This window comes from Hypomesus transpacificus, chromosome 19 (genome assembly GCF_021917145.1).
Source record: "Hypomesus transpacificus isolate Combined female chromosome 19, fHypTra1, whole genome shotgun sequence".
Taxonomy (NCBI): Eukaryota; Metazoa; Chordata; class Actinopteri; order Osmeriformes; family Osmeridae; genus Hypomesus; species Hypomesus transpacificus.
In genome coordinates this window covers 14375822-14403658 of record NC_061078.1, presented here as the reverse complement: position 1 = coordinate 14403658, position 27837 = coordinate 14375822, and the positions used below count along the sequence as shown (strand labels likewise).

General features: G+C 47.4%; 2 protein-coding genes across 7 annotated transcripts; one reads left to right on the top strand and one right to left on the bottom strand.

Moving 5' to 3' along the window:
* On the top strand, window positions 1-17088 carry mindy2 (MINDY lysine 48 deubiquitinase 2). 3 transcript variants are annotated; one of them, XM_047041294.1, is made up of 9 exons: window positions 1-989; window positions 1453-1510; window positions 5058-5122; window positions 7972-8130; window positions 8357-8459; window positions 9095-9237; window positions 11260-11433; window positions 12266-12448; window positions 12741-17088. In XM_047041294.1, exons 1-9 carry the CDS (start codon window positions 84-86, stop codon window positions 12909-12911), a joined length of 1962 nt encoding a protein of 653 aa, XP_046897250.1. In that variant the 5' UTR covers window positions 1-83; the 3' UTR covers window positions 12912-17088. The 3 variants fall into 3 exon arrangements, 2 of the variants coding, with proteins under 2 accessions (XP_046897250.1, XP_046897249.1); XM_047041293.1 differs by having other exon boundaries at window positions 12738-17088; XR_006957641.1 differs by lacking the exon at window positions 12741-17088 and having other exon boundaries at window positions 11260-12149; window positions 12266-12355.
* sltm (SAFB-like, transcription modulator) lies at window positions 16740-27837 on the bottom strand. Of its 4 annotated transcripts, none has more exons than XM_047041288.1 (20): window positions 27668-27837; window positions 26904-26991; window positions 26734-26813; window positions 26618-26645; window positions 24911-25535; window positions 24264-24307; window positions 23859-23971; window positions 22891-23040; window positions 22453-22568; window positions 22194-22354; window positions 22004-22113; window positions 21858-21911; window positions 21624-21772; window positions 19407-19587; window positions 19114-19238; window positions 18638-18811; window positions 18061-18384; window positions 17582-17726; window positions 17306-17463; window positions 16740-17220 (listed from the first exon to the last, which is right to left on the bottom strand). In XM_047041288.1, the coding sequence occupies exons 1-20, from the start codon at window positions 27800-27802 to the stop codon at window positions 17112-17114; spliced, it is 3069 nt and encodes a 1022-aa protein (XP_046897244.1). In that variant the 5' UTR covers window positions 27803-27837; the 3' UTR covers window positions 16740-17111. The 4 variants fall into 4 exon arrangements, with proteins under 4 accessions (XP_046897244.1, XP_046897245.1, XP_046897248.1 ...); XM_047041289.1 differs by having other exon boundaries at window positions 23859-23968; XM_047041292.1 differs by lacking the exon at window positions 24911-25535 and having other exon boundaries at window positions 23859-23968; window positions 27668-27792.

The following is a 27837-nucleotide window of genomic DNA, read 5'->3' as shown; positions in this document are numbered from 1 at the left end:
AGCAGAGAGATGTCATGGCGTCTGTGGGACTGGAGCTAGAGCTACAATTTAGCTAAAAACCTGTCGACAGTGTGTAAACCGAAATGGAGAAAAATGCAAACCTGCATCGAGATACTGGAGGACCTTCTCTGTGTGCGACTATTGTTGGAGAAATGGGCGATGTTAAAGCAGCCAGCGGGATGAAAGGAGCGAGCGATACGCGCAAGAATAGTGTGCATTCTCTCAGTACTTTGGTTAGTTGTAATAGCGCTAGTAATGTTCCCAGCACTGCTGGTTCCGTCTCTAGTGTTGATAAATTTGAGAAGCCAGAAGTGTTTAAGTCTTTCTCAGTGCAAGAGAAGAATACACAGTCGAGTAATTGGTCTGAGACACCGTCCCCTGAATCTGGAGATCATTTGAGTAACGGGATGGGACATGGTTCGGTGCTGGCCACAGGAAACAGCGAGGGAGCCACCTCAAAGTTAGTAAACATCAAAACGGATAGGAGGACTTCATTTTTGAAAGGGGCATCGAGTTCAAGGAATTCAGGTGTCCCAGCTGAGGTTTTGGAAGGTGCACCAGTTGATCAAATGAAGCATATAGAACCGACAAATATTTGTCCGGACAAATCATGCACTGGAAACGCCAAACCAGGAGTTTCGAGCGATCAAAATATATCCGAGGGTTTGCCAAGTGGGAGTGACCCGAGCATTGCAGGAGAATCCCGGAGCTTTGACTCTCTAGAGTCTTTTTCGAACCTCAACTCCTGCCCCAGCTCCGACCTCAACGGCGAAGGACTAGAAGAAAGGGGACTAGCCATAGCTTTACAGAGCGAATATGGAGCTGATGGAACCAAGATCCCGTGCACCAAGGATCGGGGCGCTGGCCAGTCTATATACCACATCAAGTGGATTAAGTGGAAAGAGGAAAACACCCCAATCATTACACAGAATGAGAACGGCCCGTGCCCATTGTTGGCAATTATGAATGTCCTTTTGCTTGCATGGAAGGTAATAATTACATTATTAAGCCATGTTTTCAGAGGCAATCTTATGTTGGATGATTAATATATGAATGCCATGATGAATGAATATTGACCCATCACATTCTAAAGTTGATCTTTACTAAAACAGTATGTGTTCATCTCCCAAGCATGTAAGGCCCTTAAAGAAACGCTGGCTTAATAAATATATATTTCGTTTTTGAATCTGTCAATGCACAAGCTCCAGAGTATTTTAATAAAGTTACTAATGCCAGTAATATGCCAGTCATGTCACTGGCAGTAATGCCAGTAATATGACATATTGGCTGGGGTTTATTTACTGTGAAACAGGCTAATCATGGGAGTGGTAGATGCCTGCTGGGTTATTTTTTTTGTTGGGGGGGGGGGGGGGGGGGGGGACGACGACATTGTGTCACATTGCTTTGTTGATTTAACTAATACCCACTTGTGAATGTGTGTTTCATATGCAGGTGAAGATGCCACCCATGATGGAGATCATAACTGCCGAACAATTAATGGAATATCTGGGTGAGTAGTAGGTGGACTTCCAGTTCCTGACTCTGTTTTTGTTTATTAAGACGTGTCTTAGCTGTCACCTGGGCGGTGACAGGCAGGCACAGGCAAAGTCACAGTCTTCAAAAGCATTTTAGATAAGGAGACTCATATTATATTATTTTATATATATGTATATATATATGTTATTTTTATTTTTTTTGCGGTGGGGGGGTTCAAACGTCTTTGTCAGTAATTGCTAGTTTGTGTCAATGGGTGTAGAGGCACAGCAGGGCATGGAGATATAGAAGGGACTGGCTAGGGAGATCAATCTGACCCTAATGACAGAGTACTGGAGGACTGTAATTATGACCACAGTGCCTCTGCCTGGGAAGGCATTACTGAGTGCATGAATAATCAGAGGATATGGCCCCTATATCTTCTTTTACTAAAGTTCTCTCCGCCCATGTGCATTGGTTTCCTGTCTTTTAGAAGGAAACTAGATGACCATGAATGGTGTGTAATGCAAGCTTTGGTATGGTCACTTTGAAATGACATGGACTTGGAAAAACGGCGTATAAAGTGTTAGGTTAGGCCTTTACCTGTGCTCCAATTGGCCACATAGGAAAGCAAGCACATGTATGAGGCCAGGCCCACGGTGTGGTCCAGTTAGGACAGAGGAGCAGACCAGGACTGGGGAAATCCCCTGCTAACGTCAGGGAAACAGGAGCCGGTCCCCTCTGGCAGGCCATGCAGAGACCCCCCCCCCCCCCCCCCCCCCCCCCCCCCAACTGGGATGTTTACATGACGTAAAACTAGGGGTGTCTTCTTACTGCAGACTTGCTCTCCCAAGCGCTATACTACAGGCACCCCGTTACTGTCCTTGTCGCCAAGATCTCGCCGATTTCTATTTGGATGTTCAGATGGGCGCCCTATTTTCCAAGCCTTTTAACCTTTTTATATTTATGACATTTATTGTTTAATTGTAAATGCATTAATTAAAACAATTTCGAATCACTAACAGCCCTCACACGCAGTAAGGGATATAAACACACCAGCTGCAAGGTCTGGAAATGGATCTACTTAACTCATGCCATGGGAGGTTTGTAGACTTTGATCTGTTCAGCTGGGGTTTCAGAATGAGGGTCAGCTTGCACCACAACTCCTCTCCAGTGTCCCACATTAGACTGGTGAATATGAAACTGGGATGTTGTTGTTCACTTTCCCACTTGTGAGTTATCGGAGAAGGGGAAAAGGCTGCTGTTTATATTTCTCGATTTTTGCTTATTTTCCCGATTTGTAAATGTGAGATCCTACTTCGAGGCAACGAGAGTCTTACTGGGTGTACAGCACAATGGTTTTGCAAATCGAATATCCTATTCTACCAATCCCTTTCATACAAGATGACAGCATAGAAAGAAAACTGGCAGGTACCAAAGGTTCCTCCAGGTAAATGCACATGAAACCAAGGGGCCATAGAACGGGTCCTACCGCGACACAAGATTCCATATTCCGTTTCCTTTGTTCATTTTCTTATTTATTACTTTTACATTTAGTCATTTAGCAGACGCACTTATCCAGAGCGACTTACAGTAAGTACAGGGAAATTCCCCCCGAGGCAAGTAAGATGAAGTGCCTTGCCCAAGGACACAACATCATTTGGCACAGCTGGGAATCGAACGTGCAACCTTCTGATTACTAGCCTGATTCCCTAACCCCTCAGCCATTTATTCCTCCCATCTCTTTCTAGTCTTTTGCCCCCTGCTCTGCTAGACCTAGAAACCCCCCAAACTCTGATGGCAAGCTCCCTGCTTTGCTCTGTCTTAACCACCCTGACAGAGAACACGTACCCCACCCTGCAAATCAGAGGTGACAAGCGGTAATTGAGCACCCAACATTTTCATTTCACACAGGCCTGTTTTTCCAACTGTGTCATCGGTGTTAGATTTCCTCTGAGGATTGCTCATGGTTGTCAGCTATCCTTCTCCTGTTTGTACATCGCTGACCTCACAGGCTGTATGTCGGCCCAGTGGAGCTATGTGAATCAGTCCAGACATGTGAGCGATCCCTCTTCCTAGGCCTTGTAAAGTGTGTCTCTCAGTGATTTTGGAGTGTACGTGGTCTCTCTGTAGTTGAGTAACTAAGACTCCAAAGCGCACAATGAATCACTTGGGTTCTGGCCAGTGTGCACGGGCGGTAGATCGTTCCGAGCCTCATCACGACATAATGTTAGTTATTGTTTCCTCCCTAGCCATAAGCAATGACCTGCGAGGAAGAGAGAGTGAGAGCCACGCAGTGTGTGTGGTCTTTGAATGTGGGCTTGATGAACACGTGCTCAGGTCAGTGTTGAGGGAGAAGAAAGAGGGTGGTGGAGGTTGGGCTCCTGCGGCTCCCAGTGCCAGTGAGAGGGCAGCAGGGGCCCAGCAGGGAAGACCCTGTCCCCCACCCCGCTGGAGGGACACCGGGGCTGATGGAGAGAGGCCAGGGCAGAGGAAGAGGGGCCAGGGCAGAGGGAGAGAGGCCAGGGCAGAGGGAGAGAGGCCAGGGCAGAGGGAGAGGGGCCAGGGCAGAGGAAGAGGGGCCAGGGCAGAGGGAGAGAGGCCAGGGCAGAGGAAGAGGGGCCAGGGCAGAGGGAGAGAGGCCAGGGCAGAGGAAGAGGGGCCAGGAGGGGTTCCACGCATAGAAATGTCAGTCATTTGACTGGCCTCTACTGGGTACATTCTTGGGCTGTTGGCTGCTGTACATTGACCAATTCTGTAGTTAAGGAGAGGATATGGAGAAGCACTCATACAGCAGAGACACCCTGTTCCCTTACTCACAGCCAGTAATGAGGTTGTTTGGTTCATAACAAAAAAAACAGATGTTTCACTGTTTTTTCTGGAACTGAAAAGTTTTGCCTCTGTTTTTGGTGGAGAGAGAGGTTGTTGATTCACGATGAAAGTAACTAAACCTTACATTTACTGGAACGGCAAAAAAAAAGAAGCCGTATTGGAGGCGTCGTTTTGCACAGGGGCAGTGTACACCACAATGAGAGGCTGTGTGCTCCGACCTGCAGTGTGCCACAGGAGGAGGGCTGGTGCTGAGGGGAATGTTAAAGAGGGGCTGACAGGTGCACTGTGATCAGGACTGCACTGCCCTCTTCATGGTGGTGGCCGGACTGGGCGAGAGCACCGGGGAGGGAGGGGGGTCTGGTCCTCCTGCGTCCTGTCAGCCGGGGCCGCTCACGCTCGGCTTAGCCGACCCCACATGCCTGGCCCACTGGAAAGACAGCTGGCCAGCACTAAACGCTATCCTCACAGCCTCTCGCTCTGTATTATCCAGGTCTGCTTTCATCCGCGGAGGGAAAACCGTGTTTGATATTCTTTGCACGTGAGATTGATGAGAGGGGCAGATCGTGTGTTCATCGGTTCGTGGGTTCATGGGTTCAAATCTGGGGCGAGTGGGAGGAGTCTGCTGGTGTTTGCTTCCTCTCCCTGACCCTGTGCTGTTTCAACCAGCCGTGCTTGTCCTCTGATGTGGCCTCTCTCTTTCTCTCTCCGTCTGTCTCCCTCTTCTTCCCCCCCCCCCCCTTCCTCCTCCACAGGAGACTACATCTTAGATGCCAAGCCTAAAGAGATCTCTGAAGCCCAGCGGCTCAACTACGAACAGGTAAAGGTGTCGCGGCCTCAACGCGTCCAGTCCTTCTCCGTCTCTCCCCATCCCCGTTGACATGCGTTCCCTGCGGGCCGACGCTTTTATCCATCAAGACGCGCAAAACGCCCCATCTGTCTCGTTCTGTTTCCGCATAAATATCTCCGAGGCGAGCCGCAGCGGCGGCACCATCGCCGCCTCGCTGCGGACGTCCCTCTCCAGGGAGCTCGGCTCGTTCTTGGCACCTATGCAACCCCAAATACGCCCGTGTGCCCGGAGCCCAGCCCTTCTCCCCGCCAGCGAGACCAGAGTGGGGATTGCATAGGAGGCATGCGCTGCCGCCATCACAAGCTTACTCACGCGGTATAAAGCCGGCAGCCCTGCGCTTCTGCATGAGTGGGTTACAGCCCCAGATGGGAACAGCGAAACACTGATGTATGTTCCCATGATGTGTAAATAGCCTTCGCGCCGTTGTTTCCACTAGATGAGTCAAGAGCTCCATTCGGAGCTCCGCTCCTCCCCTATATAGCTTACGTAACATGAGGGCCGAGGGCCCAGTCGGGTTCAGGAGCATTGAATCATGTCCTTTCAAATGGCTGTGGGTGCTCGGGGATGCATGGCTGTGTTCAGTTTAGGGTCAATGGGAGTGTGTGTGTGCGGATGTGGGAGTGTGTGTATGTGGGAGTGTGTGTGTCATGTAGAGGCAGTCAGTGATGAGGCTCCAGCTTCCGTCCCTCCCTGTTGTCTGGGTGAAATGTGCGAGGGGTACAGCTCCTCTCCAGATTCTTTGTGGCAGAGAAACAGTACATCTGTGAAAGCTTTTTACACAAACATCGCTGCTCGGGGAAGAGTGTGAGTGTGTGTGTTTAACCTGCCGATTTGACCACTCGCACACTCTCGTAAAAAAAAAACGTACCCTTGCTTTGTTTGTGCCCATGTAATGTCACCCAGTGTCTGGATACCTGACAGAGCAGAGTTGGCTGGCTGCTATTTAGGTTCCTGGTGTTCTCTCTCTAAAAGCTTTTTTGGAATCGCAAAGAAGGACAGGCTAGCTTTGATGTAAGCACGCGTGTGTGCGCCTGTATCCGGGCTCTGCGCTTGTGTGGATTCTGGAGAAGCTCTGTTAGCTGGGGCAGCGATGCATCTCCGGGTCGCTGTCCCATTTGGCAAGCCCTGCCTCTAGCTCGGCAGCCGAGCAGTTGACCAGGGAAACGGCCTCGGCCTCGCTCCCTGAATGGAGTTTAGGGTTAGGGGCGAGGAGGCGGAGTCCTGCCTTTCACAAGAGGAGTCGCTAGCGTGCCAGTGTGCAAGTTCACCAAATCGATTCATCTGGCCATTCTGTTGGCCTATTTTTGTCCTTCCTTTCCTTCCTTTGGTCACTGCGACTTGCTTTTCAGTCGCATAGACGTGCTCTTTGTTGTGATTTTGAAAAGTTGAATGAGCTCGCGAGAGATGCCTTTATTTATACACTCTGGCTTCAAAACATCTGTCAGAGGAGGAGATGAGGTTGAAAATAGAGAGCTGGTTTGTGGTTCCGCTCTCGTTTCGAAAGGGAACATGAGTGCTCTCACAGGTTTCTCAAATGTTTCACACTGACTTGGTCACAAGAGAGCACTCTGTAGGGCTGGATGAGTTTTCATCAGTAATAAAAAACAGTTATTTTAGATAGATGTTTTTAACAATTCTTTTATATATGGAATGCTGAGACAGTGATTTAGGTAACCAGTCATGTTAATGGACGACAAAGAAATAGACTGCAGGCTGCCTTAGTTGCTCCTCTGTCAGGGGTTGTGGAAATGAAGTATCGATCTGGCAACAAGCCGGGCTACGTATGCGTCAGGAAGACGGGTCTGTTTGTCCAATCAAAGGTTATCGGCCTCTGTCTTTCATTAAACACGGGGGAGACAAAAGTCGAATGTGGCTCCGCGTGTCTCGCGCCAGCGTGTCCCATGCTCCGCCCCCAGGAGGAGGCTGAGCGGGGCCGCCCTGGCACGGGAGGGCGTGGGTGGACAAGACGGCCTATTGGTCGAACCGGCGCAGTGGTCGGGCACCTTCCCGAGCTCCGCCCAAGACGCCGGGCCGTGCCAGTTCCGCCGTCGTCCAGACGGTACGGTGTTACTGGTCGCGGGGTGGCACTGCTGCCGAAGCTCTTCTGCCCCGGGCTACCTGACAGGCTGAGGAGAGGACGAAAGCCGCCCCGAGCGTCTTCGCCGTGTTTTTCTGTTTCTCCGGCTGCTCACGACAAAGAACGGCAGAAGCGAGGGGAAGAATGAGATGCCCCCCCTATCACCTACACACACACACACACACTTACATGTGCACCGGACACACACACAAACACCACGCACGCACACAAAACCTCCTGCAGAGTGATGAGGTGCTTATCGTCGGCTCTCGTGAAGCTCATGGGCTGTTGTGGCCTTCAAGACGTCTGTCCCTGTGGTACAGCACCGTGGTCCATTACATGGGCCCCGCTAATCCCCTTGGACCACAGTCCACATGCGTCCTAATCCCCCCCCCCCCCCCCCCCCCCCCCCATACACACACACGCACACAGATGGGGCAGCAAAAGTCTTTAACCATACCACGCCGCTCAGTGTTGTATCGAAAAGCGTTCGGCTCACAGGGATTAATTTTCCCTTGGCATGATATCTCGTTATGGAACAGAAAATGAGAAAAGAACACGCACCAGCATTGTCCTGGAGCCTCGGCCCCTTCCTTTGTCAAATGTAACAACTGCTTTTCCATCTCATCCCAGTGAGAAAGCCGGTGGCATGACGAAGAACCTCGATTCGGTCTGACCCTCGACAAGCCTTTAATGAGAACACGAGTCTCATATGGGTGTCCTAATGTGTTTTTCCTCCCAGAACATGAGTGATGCCATGGCAGTGCTCCACAAGCTGCAGACAGGGCTGGACGTAAACGTGAAGTTCACGGGGGTACGAGTGTTTGAGTACACCCCTGAGTGCATCGTGTTTGACCTGCTGGACATCCCTCTCTACCACGGCTGGCTGGTGGACCCCCAGGTAAACACCGAGCTAGTCAGCGTACAAACATAGGAGCCGGGTCAAATGACCACCGGGGGTTTGGTGTTCTTCTGTATTGTCTTTCTCTTGGCAACTTGACAGAGGGGTTATTTAAGCTTGTTTGTCATTGCTTGGGAAATGACAAAGTTTGCTAAATGTTCTCTTCCGCTCTCACACGCATACACACTCTCTCTTTCTCTTTCTGCCTCTCCTTCATTCTCCACAGATGGGTGACATTGTGAAGGCAGTGGGCAACTGTAGCTACAACCAGCTGGTGGAGAAGATAATCTCTTGCAAACAGTCGGAGAGTAGCGAGCTGGCTGGGGAAGGTGGGTGGATTGGCCTTACGTCGTTGCTCGTCGCTCTGCGCCACCCTCCTCTCCACATCCAGGGCTCTGCTCGATAAGGCTCACAGTTCACTCCGTTTCCTCTTTTGTGCTGAGCAGATAAACCGAGCAGAGCAAGTGGCTGGGCTCAATGTTTCTGCGGAGGGCTGCCTCTAGTTCAGCTGGTTTCTCTCTTCATTGCTCTCTCGCTCACTCTCTCTCTCACACACACACACACACACAGACACAAACTGTTCCAATAGTGTATAAATCTATTCAAATGGCCTGACTGTTTTAGGCTTTTCGTCTTAATTGCATGACTAAACAAACAGTGAGTGGGTTAGCAGGGCTTAAAACCACATCTTTGTCTCACTCGAGGTCTGGGGCCTGGAGCTCTCTCACCATCTCCCCGATCCGCAACGCCGTTTCAGCCTCTCCATCAGCGCTACTACTAACCCAGTGGTTCTCAACCCTGGTCCTCGGGCCCCCTTTGCACCTGCATGTTTTTGACGTTTCCCTGCTCCAACGCAACGCCCGATTCAAACGAATGGGTCACAGGCCTAACCCATTACGCTCTCTCTACCCATCTCTGCCCTTCTACGATCCTCCCTCCCCCCTCCACCCCACGGCGTCCGCAGGGTTCGTGGCGGAGCAGTTCCTGCACAGCACGGCCACCCAGCTGACGTACCACGGCCTGTGTGAGCTCACCTCCACCGTGCAGGAGGGCGAGCTGGGAGTCTTCTTCAGGAACAACCACTTCAGCACCATGAGCAAGTACAAGGTGACCTAACCCCCTCCTGCTCCTGCCCAGCGCGGAGGTTGAGCTAGTCCGTGTTTCCAAACCACTCAATAGGATCCGTGTCTAGAATTGGCGGTCGGTTTCCGACCTTTTCAGCTGTGCGGATGTGCACAGAGATCTGACGTCCCCCCTAGTGGACACAATGGGCCTTGCAGGCTTGAGAATGTTTGAGGACAGGTTGTCCTTTTCTCTGGAACTTCCACTCCGCCACGGCCCACTCGCCATGTTAAACATGCAAGGTTAGAAGGTTCGGACGCAGATGGTGAGGTGGTGTACTGTAGTCACACTGCAGAAAGTAAATGTGGGAAGAATGATTCCCCGTAATATTTACATTACATTACATTTAGTCATTTAGCAGACACTCTTATCCAGAGCGACTTACAGTAAGTACAGGGACATTCCCCCCGAGGCAAGTAGGGTGAAGTGCCTTGCCCAAGGACACTACGTCATTCAGCATGGCCGGGAATTGAACCAGCGACCTTCTGATTACTAGCCCGATTCCCTAAACGCTCAGCCATCTGACTCCCATATTTATACATTTTGTTTTCCGCACACGTTTTTTCACTCCATGTCATCATGATCATGAAGATTAAATACAGCAGTGTTATTTGCGCTTGTACCGAGTGATAATTGTTCCATAAACAAATTGTAAAACCCATCAAAAATCTAAATTCAGCACTGTCTCACCATCACATTGCCCACTACGAGAGTGCAGGAGGAGGAGATGGCCCGACTGCATGTAATACAGGATAACATCACAGATATCCTACCTTTAGATAAATGCAGAACACAGTGTATAACTGCATATATTTATTTAATACCGTGCACATATCATCATATGTCAAATACAGCGGTTAAGCTGTTGCTACACGTCCTCGTTATCCGTCCAAACTTTAATAATGTTCATAACAAAATCGGCATGAAGAATAAAGTTGTTTTTTGGGCCTCCACCTCGCCTACAAGTATTTCAATGTCAGTGTCTTGCACCTTTTTTCGTTCTTTTTCCACTTGTCGCCATGATTCACCGTAACGTAAGAACAATCGCATGCCAGGGTCATTAATATACTGAATCAGCATTCATGAGGTGCTTTGCATTGACTATTTATGGTTAAAAATGGCCGTGTTCAGGGCGGGGTAAGTTGCTGATTCACGTACGCACACTTGTGGGTAATCTGTGATTAATAAAAGGAACATTGCTTACAGGTGTGCGTACGCACAGTTTTATAAGTCCGATTTTTGGGGGGCGTACGGTATTTTAGGCTTTTGGACATACGTACACTTTGAGTAGGAATCCTACGCACAGTTTTATAAATGAGACCCCAGCTCTTTGTGTACAGCATACTCATGTTGTTTTTTTTCAACACCCAAGTCCTTATCAGCCGTCTGTTAACCACGGGTCACCATCAGCCTCCTCCTCCCTTCCTCCCCAATGACTGTTCTTCACACCCCGTCTCCTCAGAGCGGAGGGATCAGCACAGCCTTTTCCAGCACTGCTGCCATGTTGTCACAGGCTCAGTGGGAATCCTTCATACATTCTCCTCAGCCTACCTCGTGTGGGTAGTAGGGGGACACGAGGAGTCCGAAGCCCCCCTCCCCTCCCTGTCTGTTATCAGGGCTGCAGGGACAGGCCCTTCCTGTTATCAGAGCAGGGGAAGTAGGGCAGGGCTGAGAGCGTGTCGCAGCCACGCCAAGCTAAGCAGAGTGTGTAGCGCCCCTCTGACCTCGAGATCTGCACCACTCACCAGTACAAAGCCCTCGTTCTCACGCGTCGTGCACACTCGCCATACTCATTTCCTCTCAAGTGCCGGGATAGGGCTCCGTCAACACTCACCTTCCGCCAACTGTCAGAGACGCTTCCTCTCAAATCAATTCATCGACTCAAACGTTATTTCTATAAAGTTCTAACGCGGTGTGGTTGTTACTTTACCCGAGGGCAGAAGGTGCTAGAAGGGTGCTGGCTTGCTGGCGGTGGTGAGACCGGAGGGTGTGATGTTTGTCTCGCAGGGTCAGCTGTACCTGCTGGTGACCGACCAGGGTTTCCTGACGGAGGAGAAGGTGGTGTGGGAGAGCCTGCATAACGTGGACGGAGACGGAAACTTCTGCGACTCCGAGTTCCGCCTGCGGCCCCCTTCTGACCCGGAGACGGTGTACCGCGGCCAGCAGGACCAGATCGACCAGGTCACACACACACACTCTCCCCACCCTCAACAACCATGAAGGCTTCTGAATAGTGAACACAGCAGCAATCACCTCAACAACCATGAAGGCTTCTGAATAAAGAACACAGCAGCAATCAATGTGGTGAAAGCGGAATATCAAGCCACAGTTAAACTCTGCTCTGACCCATCTGTGCTGAGACACAGTTATATTCTGTCTGAGTAGCGAGGCAAAGTTCTTTAATAATAGATGATAAAAGCTTCCCTACACCACATTACCAGCTCCACAGCCAAACACACACATACACTTTCTCCCCAGATTTGATCCGCCTGAATTCCTGATCAGCAGATCAGTCACATGTCGCACCCACCCTCTGTGTACTACACGGCGCCACGCTCCACCAATCTGCTCTTTGATGGGCTCTTTAATAATTCACGTCGTGTGCATTTCAGCATAACCACAGCTGGCTGCTGATTGGTTATTGCGCGCGGCCTGCTCTATGCTGGCTGGCAGCTGTGTGACTGGTGTGACGGCAGCTGGGTCCCACACCCACCCACCGTCCACTTCTAGAGACACAGAGAGGGGGGGGGGGTCACATTTCATCCCTGTACCCACACACAGACCCACACCAGAAGACATCCCAGCACACAGTTAAGACTGGGTCCAGTCCAGAGCGGATTGGTTGAACTCGGCCAGGGTTATAAACAGAGACCTCTCCTGTTGCCGCATGTTGGCTTGTAGGTGTTCAGATGATACACAGTGACACATCACACAGTCAACTGTTGATGATAATTATGTCAATGAAAACTCACTGTGTTTGCGTGTGGGGGTGTGGGGGCGTGTGCCCGTGTAGGACTACCTGATGGCGCTGGCGCTGCAGCAGGAGCAGCAGAGCCAAGACCTGCAGTGGGAGCAGCCGCCAGAAGGCCTCAGCGACCTGGAGCTGGCCAAGAAGCTGCAGGAGGAGGAGGACCGGCGCGCCTCCCAGTACTACCAGGAGCAGGAGCAGGCCGCCGCCGCAGCAGCACAAGCCCAGGTCTGGCAAGATGGAGATGTGGAGGGATGAGGAGGAGAGAGCCCAATGAGGAGGAGAGATAGTGGAGGCGGGGGTAGATCCGAGGCGGGAAAGGAAGAGTTGTTAGAGGGAGTTGTGGCAGAGACAGGGTTTTGAGACTTAGGGACTTAGATCATGACAGCTTTTACACATGACTCCCTTTATTAGCTTATTGAACTCCCAGGCTTTTCTGGAGTAGTCCGGTTGCCCGTATCCTCTGCATTCCAGTCAGCAGGAGGCTGAGTGTTGACGCTGCTCCTTGTCGTTGCAGCAGGGCCAGCCGCCGCCAGCAGGGGGCGAGGAGGCGGACGGAGGCGCGGCCGGGCCGGCCGGGGGGGCAGCGGGGCCAGTCGGGGCCACGCCCAGCCCAGGGAAGCAGCCCTCCTCCACTGAGAAAAAACCCAAGAAAGAACCCAAGGAGAAAGACAAATGTGTCATTTTGTAACAGAGGATGTGTGTGTGTGTGTGTGTGTGTGTGTGTGTGTGTATATATATATATATATGTGTGTGTGTGTGGATGAGAGAGGGAGGAGGCGGCGAAGGGCAGCATTTCTACCTAGATCTTACAGCTAACGCAAAGCCCCCACCTGTTGATGAACCAAGGTGTAGGGTGCGAAGGAGAACGGAGATACTTAGAGGGACGACAAGACTTAAGTGAGAGTTTCCGTTCCCAAGCCACTGGTGCCTGCCATCCTCTACTCTCAGTGGACCCTGGACAACAGAAGAAGGGACACTCACGAAGAACACCAAGCTTTCGTACAGTCGGCCAAACTTTGTTACAAGTTGCACAGTGCACTATGTTTGTGACGCGGGGTCAAGTTCATTGGGAGCGACTTTATAGCAAAATGGGAAAACCGAATATCACTACTCACTATTGCATCTTTTTGGGACACCATTTCATGTTCATTTTCATGGCAGTTGATAAGCTATTTTTTTTTATAAATTATAATTACAGCACCTCGTATAGAAATGCCTGCTATAGATTTATCTTGTTTTTTGGTTCTTAGTTATTGTTGGTCACTTACGTCTTTATAATCGTAGAGTCAAGAGTTTGACCCGAGTGTTTTAGCCTCCTTGCCAAATTGCCCACTGAATTCACGTTTGTATGTGAGTGCTACAGAGAAGTTTTATTTTGCTGTAAATTGAAAGGGATTTTTTGCCAGCTGGAAATTAATATAAGAACCCCTGTGACAACCGTATTTATTTCTCGTTTCAGACACTAGTACCCACCTCTATTCTGTCCTACAGAGATGTGGATTCCAGATAGCTTCACTGTTACATTTACCTACCCTCGTTGGGAATACCCACGTCCAGATATCCCTTTTGCCTTACTAGTGTATGGCAGAGTTCAATTCTGCTTTGTGTGTGTGTGAGGGTGTTCACGTGTGTGTTGCGTGTGACTCATTTTTGTCTGTCTGTCAGACCTATTTACTCAGCTCATTGATGTCTGCTTTTTATTTCATTTCTTTTGGAAATGGCATTTTAACTACACCTGTACAGGACAGTATATAAGGAATGCCATACATATTTCATTTATATATCTCCCATCCATGACAGTCTGGACAACCAGACAGTGTGTAAACCGGTAAACATTGTCACCTGAGAGAGAACGCTGGGTCTGGGCCAGATAGCTACTCAGCAGTATCCTACACTAATGCCCCCCCCCCCCATCTCTCTGACTGTCTGACTGCTGCTCACTACACCCTGTCAAGACATGATTTCAGATTAGTTCAGCTTGGGCAGCTGCCCTCGTCCCTTCCTCGTTTAGTTCTGGAAGCAGGAGTTTTATATTGTAGCCATGATTGATCCCATGCGCTTCTCCTACTTCATTTGACAACTAGACTAATTTATATACAATGTGTATCTTATGTAACAAAGGCTCATTTATGGTGAAGCTAGCTAGTAGATTGTGCAATTGTCCTACTATGGTACTGCCTACTGAGAAACTGTTTTTTATCTATACATTCCAGCTGATTGCCTTGACTGAAGCCTTGTGTTGTTTTTCAGATGTAGAAAACAGCAGGAGGAACACCTGGCAGTGCTAGCTTTGAGGTTTGCGTTGTTGTTCTCTTGTGTTTGTTGTCTAGAAAACGCACAGCTCCAGTCTTCAAGGCAAGCCCAGTAGTGTTGTGACTGTTTGTCTGCTTGTCACCTTGGACAGGCTGGTGGTAGTGGCACCCTTCCCTGCACGCTGGGCTTGACAGGCTGGGCTAAGCTGTGCCTGCCTGGCCCTCGTGCGGCCAGTCTTTCAAAAAAAGCCTTACAACATTTACAATAGATTTTATAAGGACAAAAGGAAACAGGTGTATTACCAGAATGAGACAATCTGTAGATTTGAACATAGGCATAAGAAATACTCTCAGGTCTTCTCTGAAGGAACCTATCCTTGAGTGTCTTTTGCTCATATCTAGATGTGAATCAGCTGCCTTGGCAACATTGTTCTTGATATAAACCAGTGTAAAGCATTTGATACAGTACCCTGTCACTCCCCCATGAGAATGTGTTGTAAATGTAAACGTGTAATCACAACATATGTACCAGTAATACAAACTATTTAAACACACAATAGGGCAACTTTGTAGCTGTTAGTACTGGCTGTGCATTGTTAAAACTGTCTACATTTATGGCTTTCGTTCTTTCAAATCGTAAAACTTGAGCTATTCTCAGGTGTACTGGGTGAAAGGAATATTTTCATACGTTGAATAACGTTAAGTCATTAACCTTTTGCCCCTTTTTATTAAAAGGCTGCATATAGACGGTGAAATACGCTGCTAAGGTTTTATGTCCCAAAAAGTGACTCAATTGGCAGGGTTGACAGAGCACCTTCCATGAAGTCAGTCGTGAGTGAACCTTCACTCCAGACTACTTTGTGACTCGCTGGCACCATACTCACGTCATTAAAGAAAGCAAAGAGAAGCTCCTCTGTGTTAGTACAGCTAACCTCAGTTCCCGCCTTGACTTATGTTTATTAATGAACCACAGTTAAAAGCATTCCAAAGGCAAATTGTGGGAAGTATTGTCAAGTTAGGATTTTTCAAATAGCCTGGTCTCCTGCAAATGACGTCATTTTGTGAGACGCAACAACTAGATGCCCAACAAATAGTTCTCCAATACGCATGCTATTGGGGTCCCTTACATTGCATTGGTGTAACAAGTTCTGGATATTTTGATGTGTGATGTGGTTCAGTTTCAACCTTGTTCCTCAAATTGATCTGAAGGGTTTTGTGTGGAATGTCTCAAGTGATTATTCGTAAGCCTTGTGATAGTGGTTGTCGGGTAAATACTGTAGAAGTTGTATTTTAACAAGGTAGTCCTTGAAAATGTAGTCATTGTAATTGGTTTTGCACTGTTACATTGATATGATCTACTAAGAGAAACATACCTCATTTTATACAGAATTGAAATTGTGCTCCACTGCTATGATTCTCTGAACACAGGATAGGAGAATGTCTGGATTGGGACAGCAGTAGTTTCTTTAAATATGATTAAGATGTGGGCTGTTTCTGAAGCATAAAAGGGCTGTTGAACGATTGGGTTTAAAGTAAAGTAAAAATACTTGTGAATATGTAGCTCTGTCAATAGAATGTGCTGCAGTTTGCTACTTATACCTGTTCATCCACTAGAACATTCAATCACATTTGACAGCATAGCTTTTAAGTGTGAGTGATATTGTAATGAAACTCGGCCATCCAGTTGAGAAACATTGAAGAATAAAAAGGATTGAAGTTAATGTACATTTTAAAAGATCGCTCAAAACAGACTGCAAGTCAATTGTCAAAGCAAAATAATATTTTACCTGAACATTTGGTGGAGCACAGTGCATTGTTAAACACCCCAATCAATACTTATACGTCTCAGTTTCATTTGGTTCTCTTGGATGCAATATCAGTTCCCAGATGTTATGTGATGCATGTATAGTGCTGAATGCAACTTAAGGCCTACTAATATCAGTTATCCCACAGTATACTTTAACTTGTCTTTTGTTTATACATTCACTTTCTAACTACAAACAAATGAAGCTCTTGCGCAGTTATGGATATCAAAGTTCTTTTTTGTTGGTTCAAATGTTTCACATTTACACGACCAAATAATGTATGTAGCCTTTCAGAGTACAGTTGCAAAACTTAGATGGTGGTTCTCCTGTAACTAAATGCCTTAGACGAGGGACATTCAGCCTGATTATAAAAGTACCTGGACAATAAAAAAGGAAAAAAGGAATTGCCTGGTTATTCCACGTCAGCCGTTTGTGAGAAAATATACGGTAAGCCTCGAGTCAAACAGCATCAACATCATTTATTGACCTTCAGCACACACCTGCAAAGACCAAAGTTAATATAAGAATGCTTCGTTCTTGGTGTTACACACAGGAATTTGAGTTTTAAGTTGAGGAGCAATTAACATGACATGAAAAATTGTTACAAATAACTAAAGCTGTACAATTTCTTCTAAAGGGTAGTTGAACATGTGCACAGGGTTGTAGAACAGTAACAGTAGGCCTGTCAGAGAACCCTACATTGAGGTAAACACTCATCTATACAAAATAAAAACACTTATTACCTTTTGGCTAGAAACCAGCTTCTATAAACACCTATAATTAAAATATATATATAAAAAAAAAAAAAGAACTTTGAGACTGATTTGAAATTTAGAACCGTCGTGGTGCTCCTTTGAAGGGCTTGAACCCTCCTACACTACCACTGGACATCGAGTTGTTGGTGATCTGTACAATTCTATTCATGCCGGATGAAGAGTGGCTGAGGAGAGAGAGAAGGTAGTGTGAGATGTCACCATGACTGAGGTTTCCAGTTACCTGGTAGTACCAGTATATAGGGCCTGTACCTAGAGTGAGGAGCCATCATGCTGCCCCGGCTGTCACCCATCCTGCGGTTGTCGGGGAAGCCCCTGGCCTGGGACCCAGCCCCGCCGTGCCACTCCTTCCTGGGGCCCTGCTCCCTCCCATGACGCTCCACAACCACTTGGCGAGCAGAACCAAACGGCTGGGGGACACAGACAGTTTGGTATCAACACCGGTATTCTCGTGAGGTATTGATAGATCTGTCATTTTTCCCCCCAGTAGGAAGAGCTGGAGTGGGTTGAGGGTGCGTGGATGCTGACCTGGGCTCCTCCCATCACCATGGGTCGGCGTCCTCCATCCTGGCCCCCGAAGCTGCTCCGGCCTCGGCTGGCGGAAGAGGCTCCTCTGAGGGCCGGCCCCGGGGCTTCCCTGCCCGGCCGCTCTGGACGCATCCGCACCGCGCCGCTACAGACACGCAGGGTTACACCAGCAGTCAGTCAAACAGAACACAAAAGGTACAACACTTTCAAGTTGACACCACGTTTTAACACTATGATAGTTGTTGGCGAGAAAGTCCTCCTATGAACACAAATAAACTGTTTGTAGGGTCTACAGCAGTTAACTTGTTAGCAGCCATCTGGCTTCAACAGTCATTTATTCATTTAGAACCTAGTCCAAAAATTCGATAGGTTTTATGTTCATAATCCCATAGGTCTGAGGTCCAGTATTCACTTGAACCAATTTCAGGAGGAGCAAAGATCGCTGATCCAAAAAAGCGAATCCAGGGGCCCCTTCTTACCGCATGTCTCCCTTGTTGGCGGGCATGCCACTGTCGTTTTTCCACCCACTGTGGCCAGTGTCCCTGGGGGAGCGGGTGTGGGACATGCCAGGCATGGCCGCTCTGCCCCCTGCTGGGCGTTCGGGCATGGGCACGGCTCGTCGCTCGTCCCGGTCTCGGATCTCTCTGCGGTCCGTGTCCCGGATGTCGGCACGAGCAGGTGGAGGCGGCTCGGCCCGGCGGACCGTGTCAAAGCTCTTGGGGAAGCGCTCAAAGCCAGAGCTCTCCCTGTGGGCGGCCGGACGAGACTTCTTGGCGTCGGGCTCGGCATCGAAGCGGTTACGTCTAGGGGGGAATGAAGGCAGTCGTTTAAAAGGCATGGGAGGTGCGTTTTGCAAAACTAGCAATTTTGGCTATCCAATCCAAAATATCCCACCCCCCTCCCTCTAAAACAACATGAATAATGAATATGACAAAAAGTGCTTCTCAAAAACATGACCTACCCTGCCTTTAAAAAAGGGCAGTCATGTCATAGTAGAGAGCCGTGGCAGAGCAGGGCAGACGGGTGGCCATGTGCCAACCAAGGGGGGGTGCCTACCTGTCAAAGGTGTTGGGGGGCATGGGGGAGGCGTCAGGGAAGCGGCCCCTCTCGCGGGGGGTGAAGTCAGAGAAGCGGTTCTGCTGGCGGCTGTAGTCGGAGCCCTGGTTGAGGCGCCCCACGGCGTCGGGCTGGATCTTCTTGTTGCCGTTCCAGTAGGGATCCTCCCTCCGGCTGAAACAAAGGGAAGACTCGTGTCACCAAATGTACCTGGAGGCCTGGTACAGCTAGGCTGTAACAGTTCCATGCAAGTTAGAGGTCAGTCTGCTAGATGGTGTCTGAGTCCAAGCATTCCTGCCAGCAATGGGAGGTAGACAGACAGGGATGGGAGGAATCGGGTTCTTGTGTGCAGGGGGAACGACTAAAAAAACATGGTACAGGGCTGCTTCGTAACTGATCCGGCAGGATTAAACAACGTCTAAACACTGAAACCACTCGATGCCTCGTGGTGTGTCGAGTGCGTGTGACGTGCGTACCTGTGGTCGACGTCGCGGCCTCTCTTCAGGCTGTTCCTCTTCTCCTGCTCGTAGCGGAGTTGTTCCTGCTGCCTCCTCAGCTCCTCCCTCTCCCGGGCCATGCGCTCAGCCTCCTTACGGCGCTCCTGGGGAACAGGGGGGGGGGGGGGACAGGGGGCTCGTTATGAACCACTGGTGGGTAGGGAGCATTCCTCTACTGACCCAGACACTGGTCAAGACCTAGCATGCCAAGACTCAGCCTGGTTGTAAATATGCCCACTGACTGAGGTGGCCCTCTCTGTGTGTGTGTGTACCTGCTCTATGCGGATCCTCTCCCTCTCCAGTCTCTCCCGCTCCATCCTCTCTCTCTCCAGCTTCTGTCTCTCCATCTCCAGCCTCTGCCGCTCTCTCAGCAGGTTCTCGCGCTCCTCGCGCTCCCGCATCAGGCGGATGCGCTCGCGCTCTCGCCTCTCGCGCTCCGCCATCTCGCGCCGCCTACGAAGGGGAAATTGTTTTCACGGTCGTGCCCCGTTTACTAGTCTGGGAAGCGGAATCTGCAAGCTCATTTTTCTGAATGGCACTTGCTGATTTGGTCTGGCCACCCACACATGCAAACGCAAAAAAGTACATGCGGGACCACAAGGTTTCTGCAGGTTTCAGTAGGTCAAATTTAAGACCTTTTTAAGACCATAAAGATCGAAATTTAAGACCTACATGACACATTACCAAAATTCAAATCAAATCAAAGAATTTGATTTAAATGATTTCAGTCATTGAAAAAGCATTCATTTTACACATGGGGCTCCAGACTAACTTTTTTACTAGGAGCACAGTAGCCTCTGACTGAAAATTTTAGGAGCGCAAGCATAAAATGTAGGGGTACACCTTATATTGACCTGCCATGCATGTATTCATGTAACTAGAGGGGGTACAATTCAGTGGCAATTTTAGACCCTTTTATGGAGTGCTCAAGCACCCCTAAATTTAATCTCAGCCCCCCTAAAAATTATATGTATTTTTTTATATATTGTTTATTATCATTGGATGCTGGTAGTTCATGAAGAAAGGACATCCTTAGTTTTTTTAATTCATTCAATAGTTTGCATAATAATACGTAATATGTATTGATGTATGTCATTGTTATCCAGTGAAATTATGGATTTATATTAGCAAGGGGGTTTACGTTTAGAACTTTTGCAAGGCACTGTATTCATGTCACATTCTCATTGGGGGCTGAGCACCCCTAAAGGTCTGATCCTAGAATCGCCCCTGGTGTGCATGCGTCGGTTGCAGATGGGTCCGTTTTTTTACTGTCATTTTAAAACTGATATAGCCTACAGCGACACACCATATAAGCTTGAGTTTAAATACATTATTTAATGTGACATTAGGTAGGCCAACTGTACATGCAAGTCTTAGCTAAAATAATTAAATGTATGATACACTTTTCGATCAGTCCTCCGACACCACAACACGATACTTGCTGAGTATAACAGCGCAACAGCTCAAAACACAGGCAGGGATACAGTAGCAACGCTAGTGCTAAATAAGTAGCTAATCTCTGTTGTGCACACCCAATAAATTCCAAATGTGTAGGTAGGTAGCACATGCGCGAGTGCTAATAAAAAATGCTCGCACCGTCTCAAAAACGCAGTCTGGAGCCCTCACATTAGTAACCTTCCACATCTAACTACGTGCCAAATCCCCAAAACGAAAATATGGTCAAACAAACCTGCCCTCAAAGAGAGAGAGAAAGTGTGTGAGTGAGTGCGACTCCAGCGCCTTCACAACCAATTGTATATTTTTTTGGCAACGTTTGCAGCTAGCCTCGTACCTGGAGCTGGGTACCGCTTGTAACCAACAACGGAAATCGCTGTGATCTAGCCATGTCTCGTTTAAAATAGGCTACACTTTCCCATTTTCAACACGTAGCCGAACTTTAACAAACTGTGACGAGACGCAGACGTATTTCGCGGGCAGGTTTTGCATTCATCACAGGATTTGTAGTTTTATCAACGCATACGTACCAACACCAAGAACTAGACTCTAGAGCTCCGCTCTATAGGCCAAGACTCAATTCTTTGCTACTTTATAATAACTTTCTGCGTCCAGCGTTTCTGGAAATGAACGAGTGTAAAACTTTTTTTATGACCTGACTAGATGAAATTTAAGACCTCTTAAAATAAATCTAGCCGTTTTTAAGACTTTTTAAGGCCTTACATTTTAAATTCTGAATTTAAGACTTTTTAAGACCCCGCGGAAACCCTGGACCAATCATAACTGTTGATCTGACATTGTGCAGGGGCTTAATACACTGACTGGACTGAGGAGTGCCGTTGAGACATTTACGTAAACAATAACAATAAAAAGCATATTGGTCTGCATCTGTTAATAACACCCCTTGGACATCAAGAGGGTTAACTGGTCAAGCGAAGCCAGGCAACCTACTTACAGCTCACTATCACTGATAAGCACAGAGACCAGCAGGTGTGCATTAGACCCTCTGTGTGTGTGTGTGTGTGTGTGTGTACCTGCGCAGCTCCATAGCCCTGCGGATGCGCTCCAGGCGAACCAGACGCTCTCGCATCCTCTGCTCCTTCATCTTCTCAAACGGGAGGATGGCGTCTTTGCTTCCCCCCTTGTTTGGGAAATCTCGCCCTTTGTCTTTCATCATCTCCATCTGCATGAAATCACACTGAGGTTAGCAGGGACTGAGGGCATCCAGAGCTCAGTACAAATTTGAGTGGAATGATCCCATTCCTGACCTCTTCTGGTGGAATCAGCCATCTAGGTCTCCGCATTGGGCTGGGGAAACCAGGCTGGAGGAGAGGAGAGCAGGCGTACAGTCAAAGACTGAACATCATTTTACAGTCATAATTCAGGGTGAGGATCATCCCCACTGTTTATTCACCTTGTCAAAGTATCTTCCTCCCCCCCTCCTGAAAGGGGGTCTCATTCTGTTGAAATTGGGGTCTCCTTTGGCATGGTCAAGCACCACCATTTTAGCAGGGCTCTTGGTACCTGTCAACAAAAGGAGGAATCAAGTCTTGCACGCCACACCACACCCAGAAGTCTGGACCCGAGGGAGACAGAAGACCTACGGCCGTGTTTCTTCTCATCTTTCTTGGAGTCTTGACTCGAGCAGGACGTCACCGGCTCAGACTTGATACCTTTGGACTCCTGTTTCTTGGAGGAATCTTTGCAGTCTTTGTCTGATGGCTTATCCGACTTCTTCTCCTCTTTTTTGCCAGATGGCTGAGTTCTAACATCAACAAACAGACAAAAAGGAGGTTGAGACGGTCACAGAGGAGTTGCACAGAAGAATACAGAAGGATAAAAAAATACTTATTTTTCACTCACTTGCTAGTAGTTTTAGTTCCGGCAGCACTGCGTTTGTCACTTGATGACTTGCTGGAGCCGTTTTTTTCCTCGGCTTCCTTCTTTGAAGGCTCCTTCTTAAACGGATCGCTTTTAACCTGGGAAAGAAAAAGCAAATGGCTTTCATCATTAAGACGAGTTGCTCATTGGCAAGGCCTTCCTACAACTAAGATTTGGGAACGCATTCCAAATCAATGTCAAACTAGCTGTGTTAAGTCAAGGTGCTTCTCAAAACTGTTCATTCAAAACAGAAAAAAATGTATGAGCTAGGGTTTGTGAAATCCTCAATAGAAAAGGAGATTTTAATTAATCACCACAAGGCAAAACAACAGTTCTCCAGCCTTGAACCAATGAACGGGATCAAGTAGCGTACGGTCCGAGTTACTGATTACCCTTGAAATCGTTCCTCGGTTAACTCACCCTTTCAACAGAAATCTGCTGCCCATGCAGCTCAGTCCGATCCAGGTGAGAGATGCATCTTCCCACCTCAGCGCTGGAGGACATGGTGACCAGGCCGTAACACTTCGCTCCTGGACTGCGGGCATTAGTGACCACTTTGGCACTAAAAACCTGAAGGTAAAAATCATTAAACACACATTTTATATATATATATATATATATAAAATAAGCAGTGCCCTTCCCAACGAGTCCCGAGGCACATTGTACATTTTTTGGTGGCTCCATGTTACTCCATCTCTTTACTCCCACAGCCATCAAAATGCTAACACCTGTATTATTTCTCATGCACCTCATTTGATTTTTGCTTAGCCTCCAGTTTGAAAAAGTCGATGGAGCAGGCTGTGTCAAAAGATGGTGTTTAAAGCAGTGTTGCAAGTGTCAGGACTCGTATACATATAGCATTGACATGAATGTATTGTCAGCTACCAAGAGTGTTACCAAATAAATAATATATGAATAGAAAATTGTATCATAGCATGTTAATGTGTTCCATACTGGAAATATTATCACCACTTGCATTTCCTCTGTCAGAAGGTTGTTAAGATCTGATTAGCCTACCAGAGATTCAAAGGAATTTTGTGGAGAATAAATCATTTAGTTATTTTTAAACACATTTCTCTGGACAAAAGCAAGGACATTTGCTTTTCATCTTGTTCATGAGTTATGAAAAACAGTAGGCTTAAGAGAACAAAGGCTTATGCATTTCTCAAACATAATGACCTTCCCCGGAATCAATTATTCCACCCATTTACAGTCGCATCCACTTCCAGCTCAATTGCACCAACAAAATACAAATTTGCGACTATCGTTTAGATGACAACGGCACAAAGGACAGTCCACTCTGTTGCCTTTATTCACACACAGCTTGGTTTTGAATGCAGTTCTTCCACAGTCCTGTTGCCTTTACTTGAAACAAGTCCCTGGCTTACCTTCCCATATTTCCCAAAGAGGTTCTTCAGGTCAGCAGCTTTGGTGTTGGAGGACAGGCCGCTCACCCAGATGTTGCGAGTGGAGCTGCTTGTACTGCTGCTACCGGTACCTGCTGAGACAGCATACATGCCTTTACAAGGTAGCCACAGTCAAACCAACACTACCATTGAGAGCAACTGGCCCATTTCAATCAGATACATGCCAAGACCCAATCATAACCGTTCTAGCGTTCGACTTGGCATACTCATATCTTGTCGCCTAAATCTTAAATGTTCTACCTTATTTATCCCCCTAACAGAAGCTTTCATAACTTGGAACACATTTTACTAAGATTGCTTGATACGCTCCACTGAGTTGAAGATTCAGTTTCATTTCACATCGGTAACAAACAAAAAAAGTCTTACCCTTGTCATCTTTTGTGGCTTTTCCATCTCTGTCTTTTGAAGAGCTAGAAAGTAGATTGAGCAACAATAACAAGAGACAAGAAATGAGCACCGGCACATGAACCCCCCCATGGAAACTGACAGACAAAGTGATGCATATTGTTACAACATAACCCCTCCAAAAAAACTTTTGAGCAAAAATTCCCCACACGCATGTCTTGCATATGGATAACACTTCCATAATGGCTTCTTTCATTGCTTTTCCATGGATGAAAGAAGGGTCAGGTTCACAGCCAATTTAATCCCTGGTACTTTGAATCTTCAGGAGGGCGTTAGACTTCACAGCGAACCATTTCATACGTTTCACAAAAAACTGGTCACATGGACTACTTTTACAATGCCCTAAGTGGGAACTGGAAAAGGCAATAAAAGTGCTGGAAAGGTCAAACAAACAGGCGTGTTTTCATCTCCTGGTCACAAATTACCCAACTTCAGAAAAACAAATGATAGTAACAAATGGCAGGATTAGGTACATCAATGAAAATTTCCCTTTAGAGAGAGAGAGGGGAAAAAAAAATGCAAAAAGTCTTGATGCTACCCACAATGCTGCGTTCTTAGTGAGCTGGAACTTGGTAGTAGTATCAAAGAACTGACATAGAAAGACAAACCTCTTTGCTTGACCTGACGCCCCAGTAGACGAGGGGCCTTTCTTCCCAGAATCCTTTTCTTTGTCTCCCATTTCTGGTTTCTTCAAGGCCTCTCTGCTGTCCTTCTTGGAGGGGTCAATCCTGGGCCCGTCATCTTTCTTACCATCTTTATGGCCATCCGTCACTTCCACCTTCATGTCTTCTTCCTGGTTCATCTCAGCAGAGGCCTCTGGCTCGTCACAGCCCTTGTCTACCTCTGAATCTGGAAGTTTCACATGTTTACCTGTTTCCAGGAGGTCATCGCCATCAACGTCCAATGTGATGGCGTCTTCGTTCTGGATAGAGACGGATAGGTCATCGTCCTCAACTTCTTTGATGCATGTGGGACCTTCGGTTTCAATCTCTGCCGCTTGGTCGGCCTCAGTGTCTGGGTCAACCTCGGCCTCGGCATCAGCCTCTGGTTCTGGATCAGCCTCTGGATCAGCCTCTGGTTCGGCCTCAGCTTCGGGCTCGGCCTCTGGCTCGGCCTCTGGCTCGGCCTCTGCATCAAGCTCAGCCTCGGCTTCAGCCATTGGCTCAGCGAGGACGTCCTCACAGGAGGGAGATTTAGAACTTTCACGAGTACCATCATCTGTCTCAGTTACATCTGAGGGATTCAATAAAGGATAAAACATGGCAAAACACAACGTTTAACATTGACATATCTGTGTTACTTGACCTAAAAAGTAGAATAGACAGCAAGTTTAGTATTAGTGGTGATTGTGGGGGAGGAACCACAGGAACACACAAAACAAACATTCCTCAGTGGAAAGGGTGGTGTCATTCAATATTCTCCTGGTCCATTTCCAGCACAAAGTTCCATCACAATCCAGACAGATTAATGTTAATTTCGATGTTTCCCTTTCAGGCTGTGCCTTTCATCAGAGTGACTGGTTGACAATCGTTCGAGTGAGTAGAAAGGGGCTTCAGTCCATTTTCTTTTGGAAGAAAAAATGAAAATAAAAGAACAGAAAGGCCTGGTAGTGTACTTCAGTCCCATGATGTGGCCACTTGACATCTTTCCTGGCCCTCCTCCATATCTTCTGTCCCATGTAGATGCCAGTCAAACAACACCCCGGGGTTGGATTGAAAACTCAGGAGTGTCATCTTCAATTACCTATCAACTGAAGAGTCCTACTTGCATCACCCAAGTCCTTAACAACTGTGTGTCCACGCCAACCACCCCATCATGATGGCCTTTGGAAATTCAGAGATCATCTTCAAGGTCAATGATGAAGCTTTGGGGGGAACAGAGGCAAACACCTGATGATTCGCTCATGTCATCTTCAGCCTGCATCTCGCTCTTGTAAGCTTGTAATCTGTCAGTCCAGGCTTCTCCTTAAACGTTGAAACTACTTGGTGTCCTCAGGGGCTCCATGTCTTCATGTGTCCGTGTTGAAGAGTCGAGTTACATTATTTTTATGGGGCATGAAAATGATGCAAGAAAAAGGTGTGCCTGAAGCCAATCCCAGAGGGAATGTGTCCCTAGAATGATGAGTCCCGGTTGAAGTGTGAGGCCAGTATGTACATGAAGTGCAATGCATTGTACGAGGGAGGGTAAAGAGTTGGCAGTCTGCCTGCAAAGGTCGTGAAATAACATTGCCTACCCCTGATAGTCAATCCCCGAAAGTGAAACCTGACCAAAAAAAATAAAAATATCAGTTCAACAGAGTTTGGTAACAAACATACCTTTTTCCCATCCATCCTCTTCTGTCTCCTGTGAAGTGAAACAAGAGGCCTTTATGTAATGCAAGATGCTTGAACCAAAGTGGTAAGTAGGCTATAGAGATCTTTTGCCAACATACCTTCGCAGAAGATTCTTCTTCTGCAGTGGCAAAAGGTTCTTCTTCAGCAGTGTTGTCAGCATCCGAATCCACTTTTTTCCCTAAATTGAAAAGTTGCTACACTTAAGTTAATGCAATTAAATACTAAATGACAGTTACACAGACGATCCCATGATACAAGGAAATGTTACCTTTGGTCTTGGCATTTTTTCTGGCAGGTGTGTCTGTTGAAACTGGAATTTCAATCTTGTCTAGATCGCCACCTTCTTCTTCAACAGCCTACGCAAAATTCCATTCGTAACAGATTACATGTTATAATATTTCAAAAGGAAAGCTAAACGAGATTTGTAAATCTAAGTATCCAAGTTGTCAGTAAAATGAACTAAATATTATGCCTGCGACCAACAGCCATTCAGTTAGTCGTTATATTAAAACAGAACAATAAACAATGTAGCCAAGGCCAGGGACGGTGCAAACGACCAAGCATACTGCGTTTGCTACAACACGTTGTTTGCAATTTGTCCATGTACAATCCTTGCCATTCACGAAGAAAGAAACGTAAAAAGTAGACCAACGAACATGCACTAAGGTTGGATTGCAATGAATGATTAGTAGTTGGACGTATTCAACAGTTACTCATTTCGGCAGTGTACGAACATATATTAAGAAAATATCTGGACGTGAAGCTGACGGCTGCACAACGTTATGATAGGCCTACCTGGCGTAGCTAAACCAAGTGATTAACTAGTTATTCATTCAATGCAATTTACCTCCCACTATACATCCCACGGCAGAAATTTGTATTAATATTTTTTTTGCAATTATTGGCGGTATTACAATGGCTTCAAAGATGGCTAGCTACTGTCTGTACAGTAGGCTCTGCAAAAGGACAAAAACGACTCGTCAGCAAGGTTCTGTGTTTTTGCATTGAACGCAGAAGGATAAATTGCCTTACCTGTTTCAGTCTGGCAATAAGAACATTCTTTACACCAGAAACATCTAAATTCCTTCTTTTGAGTTCAGATTTAAGATCAATTACTCTTAAATCTGTTATTTTCTTTGCCTCGGTCGAAATGGCACCCGACGCCATTTTACTACTGTGGTAGACTGTGTGGCGGATTAATC

Bases quoted from the DNA above. Each gene is read 5' to 3' on its own strand.
- mindy2 (XM_047041293.1), top strand. From the start codon at position 84: ATGGAGAAAAATGCAAACCTGCATCGAGATACTGGAGGACCTTCTCTG. The intron at 9,238-11,259 runs GTGACCTAACCC...TTTGTCTCGCAG, and splicing joins GCACCATGAGCAAGTACAAG to GGTCAGCTGTACCTGCTGGT. The intron at 11,434-12,265 runs GTCACACACACA...GTGCCCGTGTAG, and splicing joins AGCAGGACCAGATCGACCAG to GACTACCTGATGGCGCTGGC.
- sltm (XM_047041288.1), bottom strand. From the start codon at position 27,802: ATGGCGTCGGGTGCCATTTCGACCGAGGCAAAGAAAATAACAGATTTA. The intron at 23,041-23,858 runs GTAAGCCAGGGA...TTTTACCTTCAG, and splicing joins TCTTTGGGAAATATGGGAAG to GTTTTTAGTGCCAAAGTGGT. The intron at 17,221-17,305 runs GTACAGGCCCTA...CTCTCTCCTCAG, and splicing joins ATGATGGCTCCTCACTCTAG to CCACTCTTCATCCGGCATGA.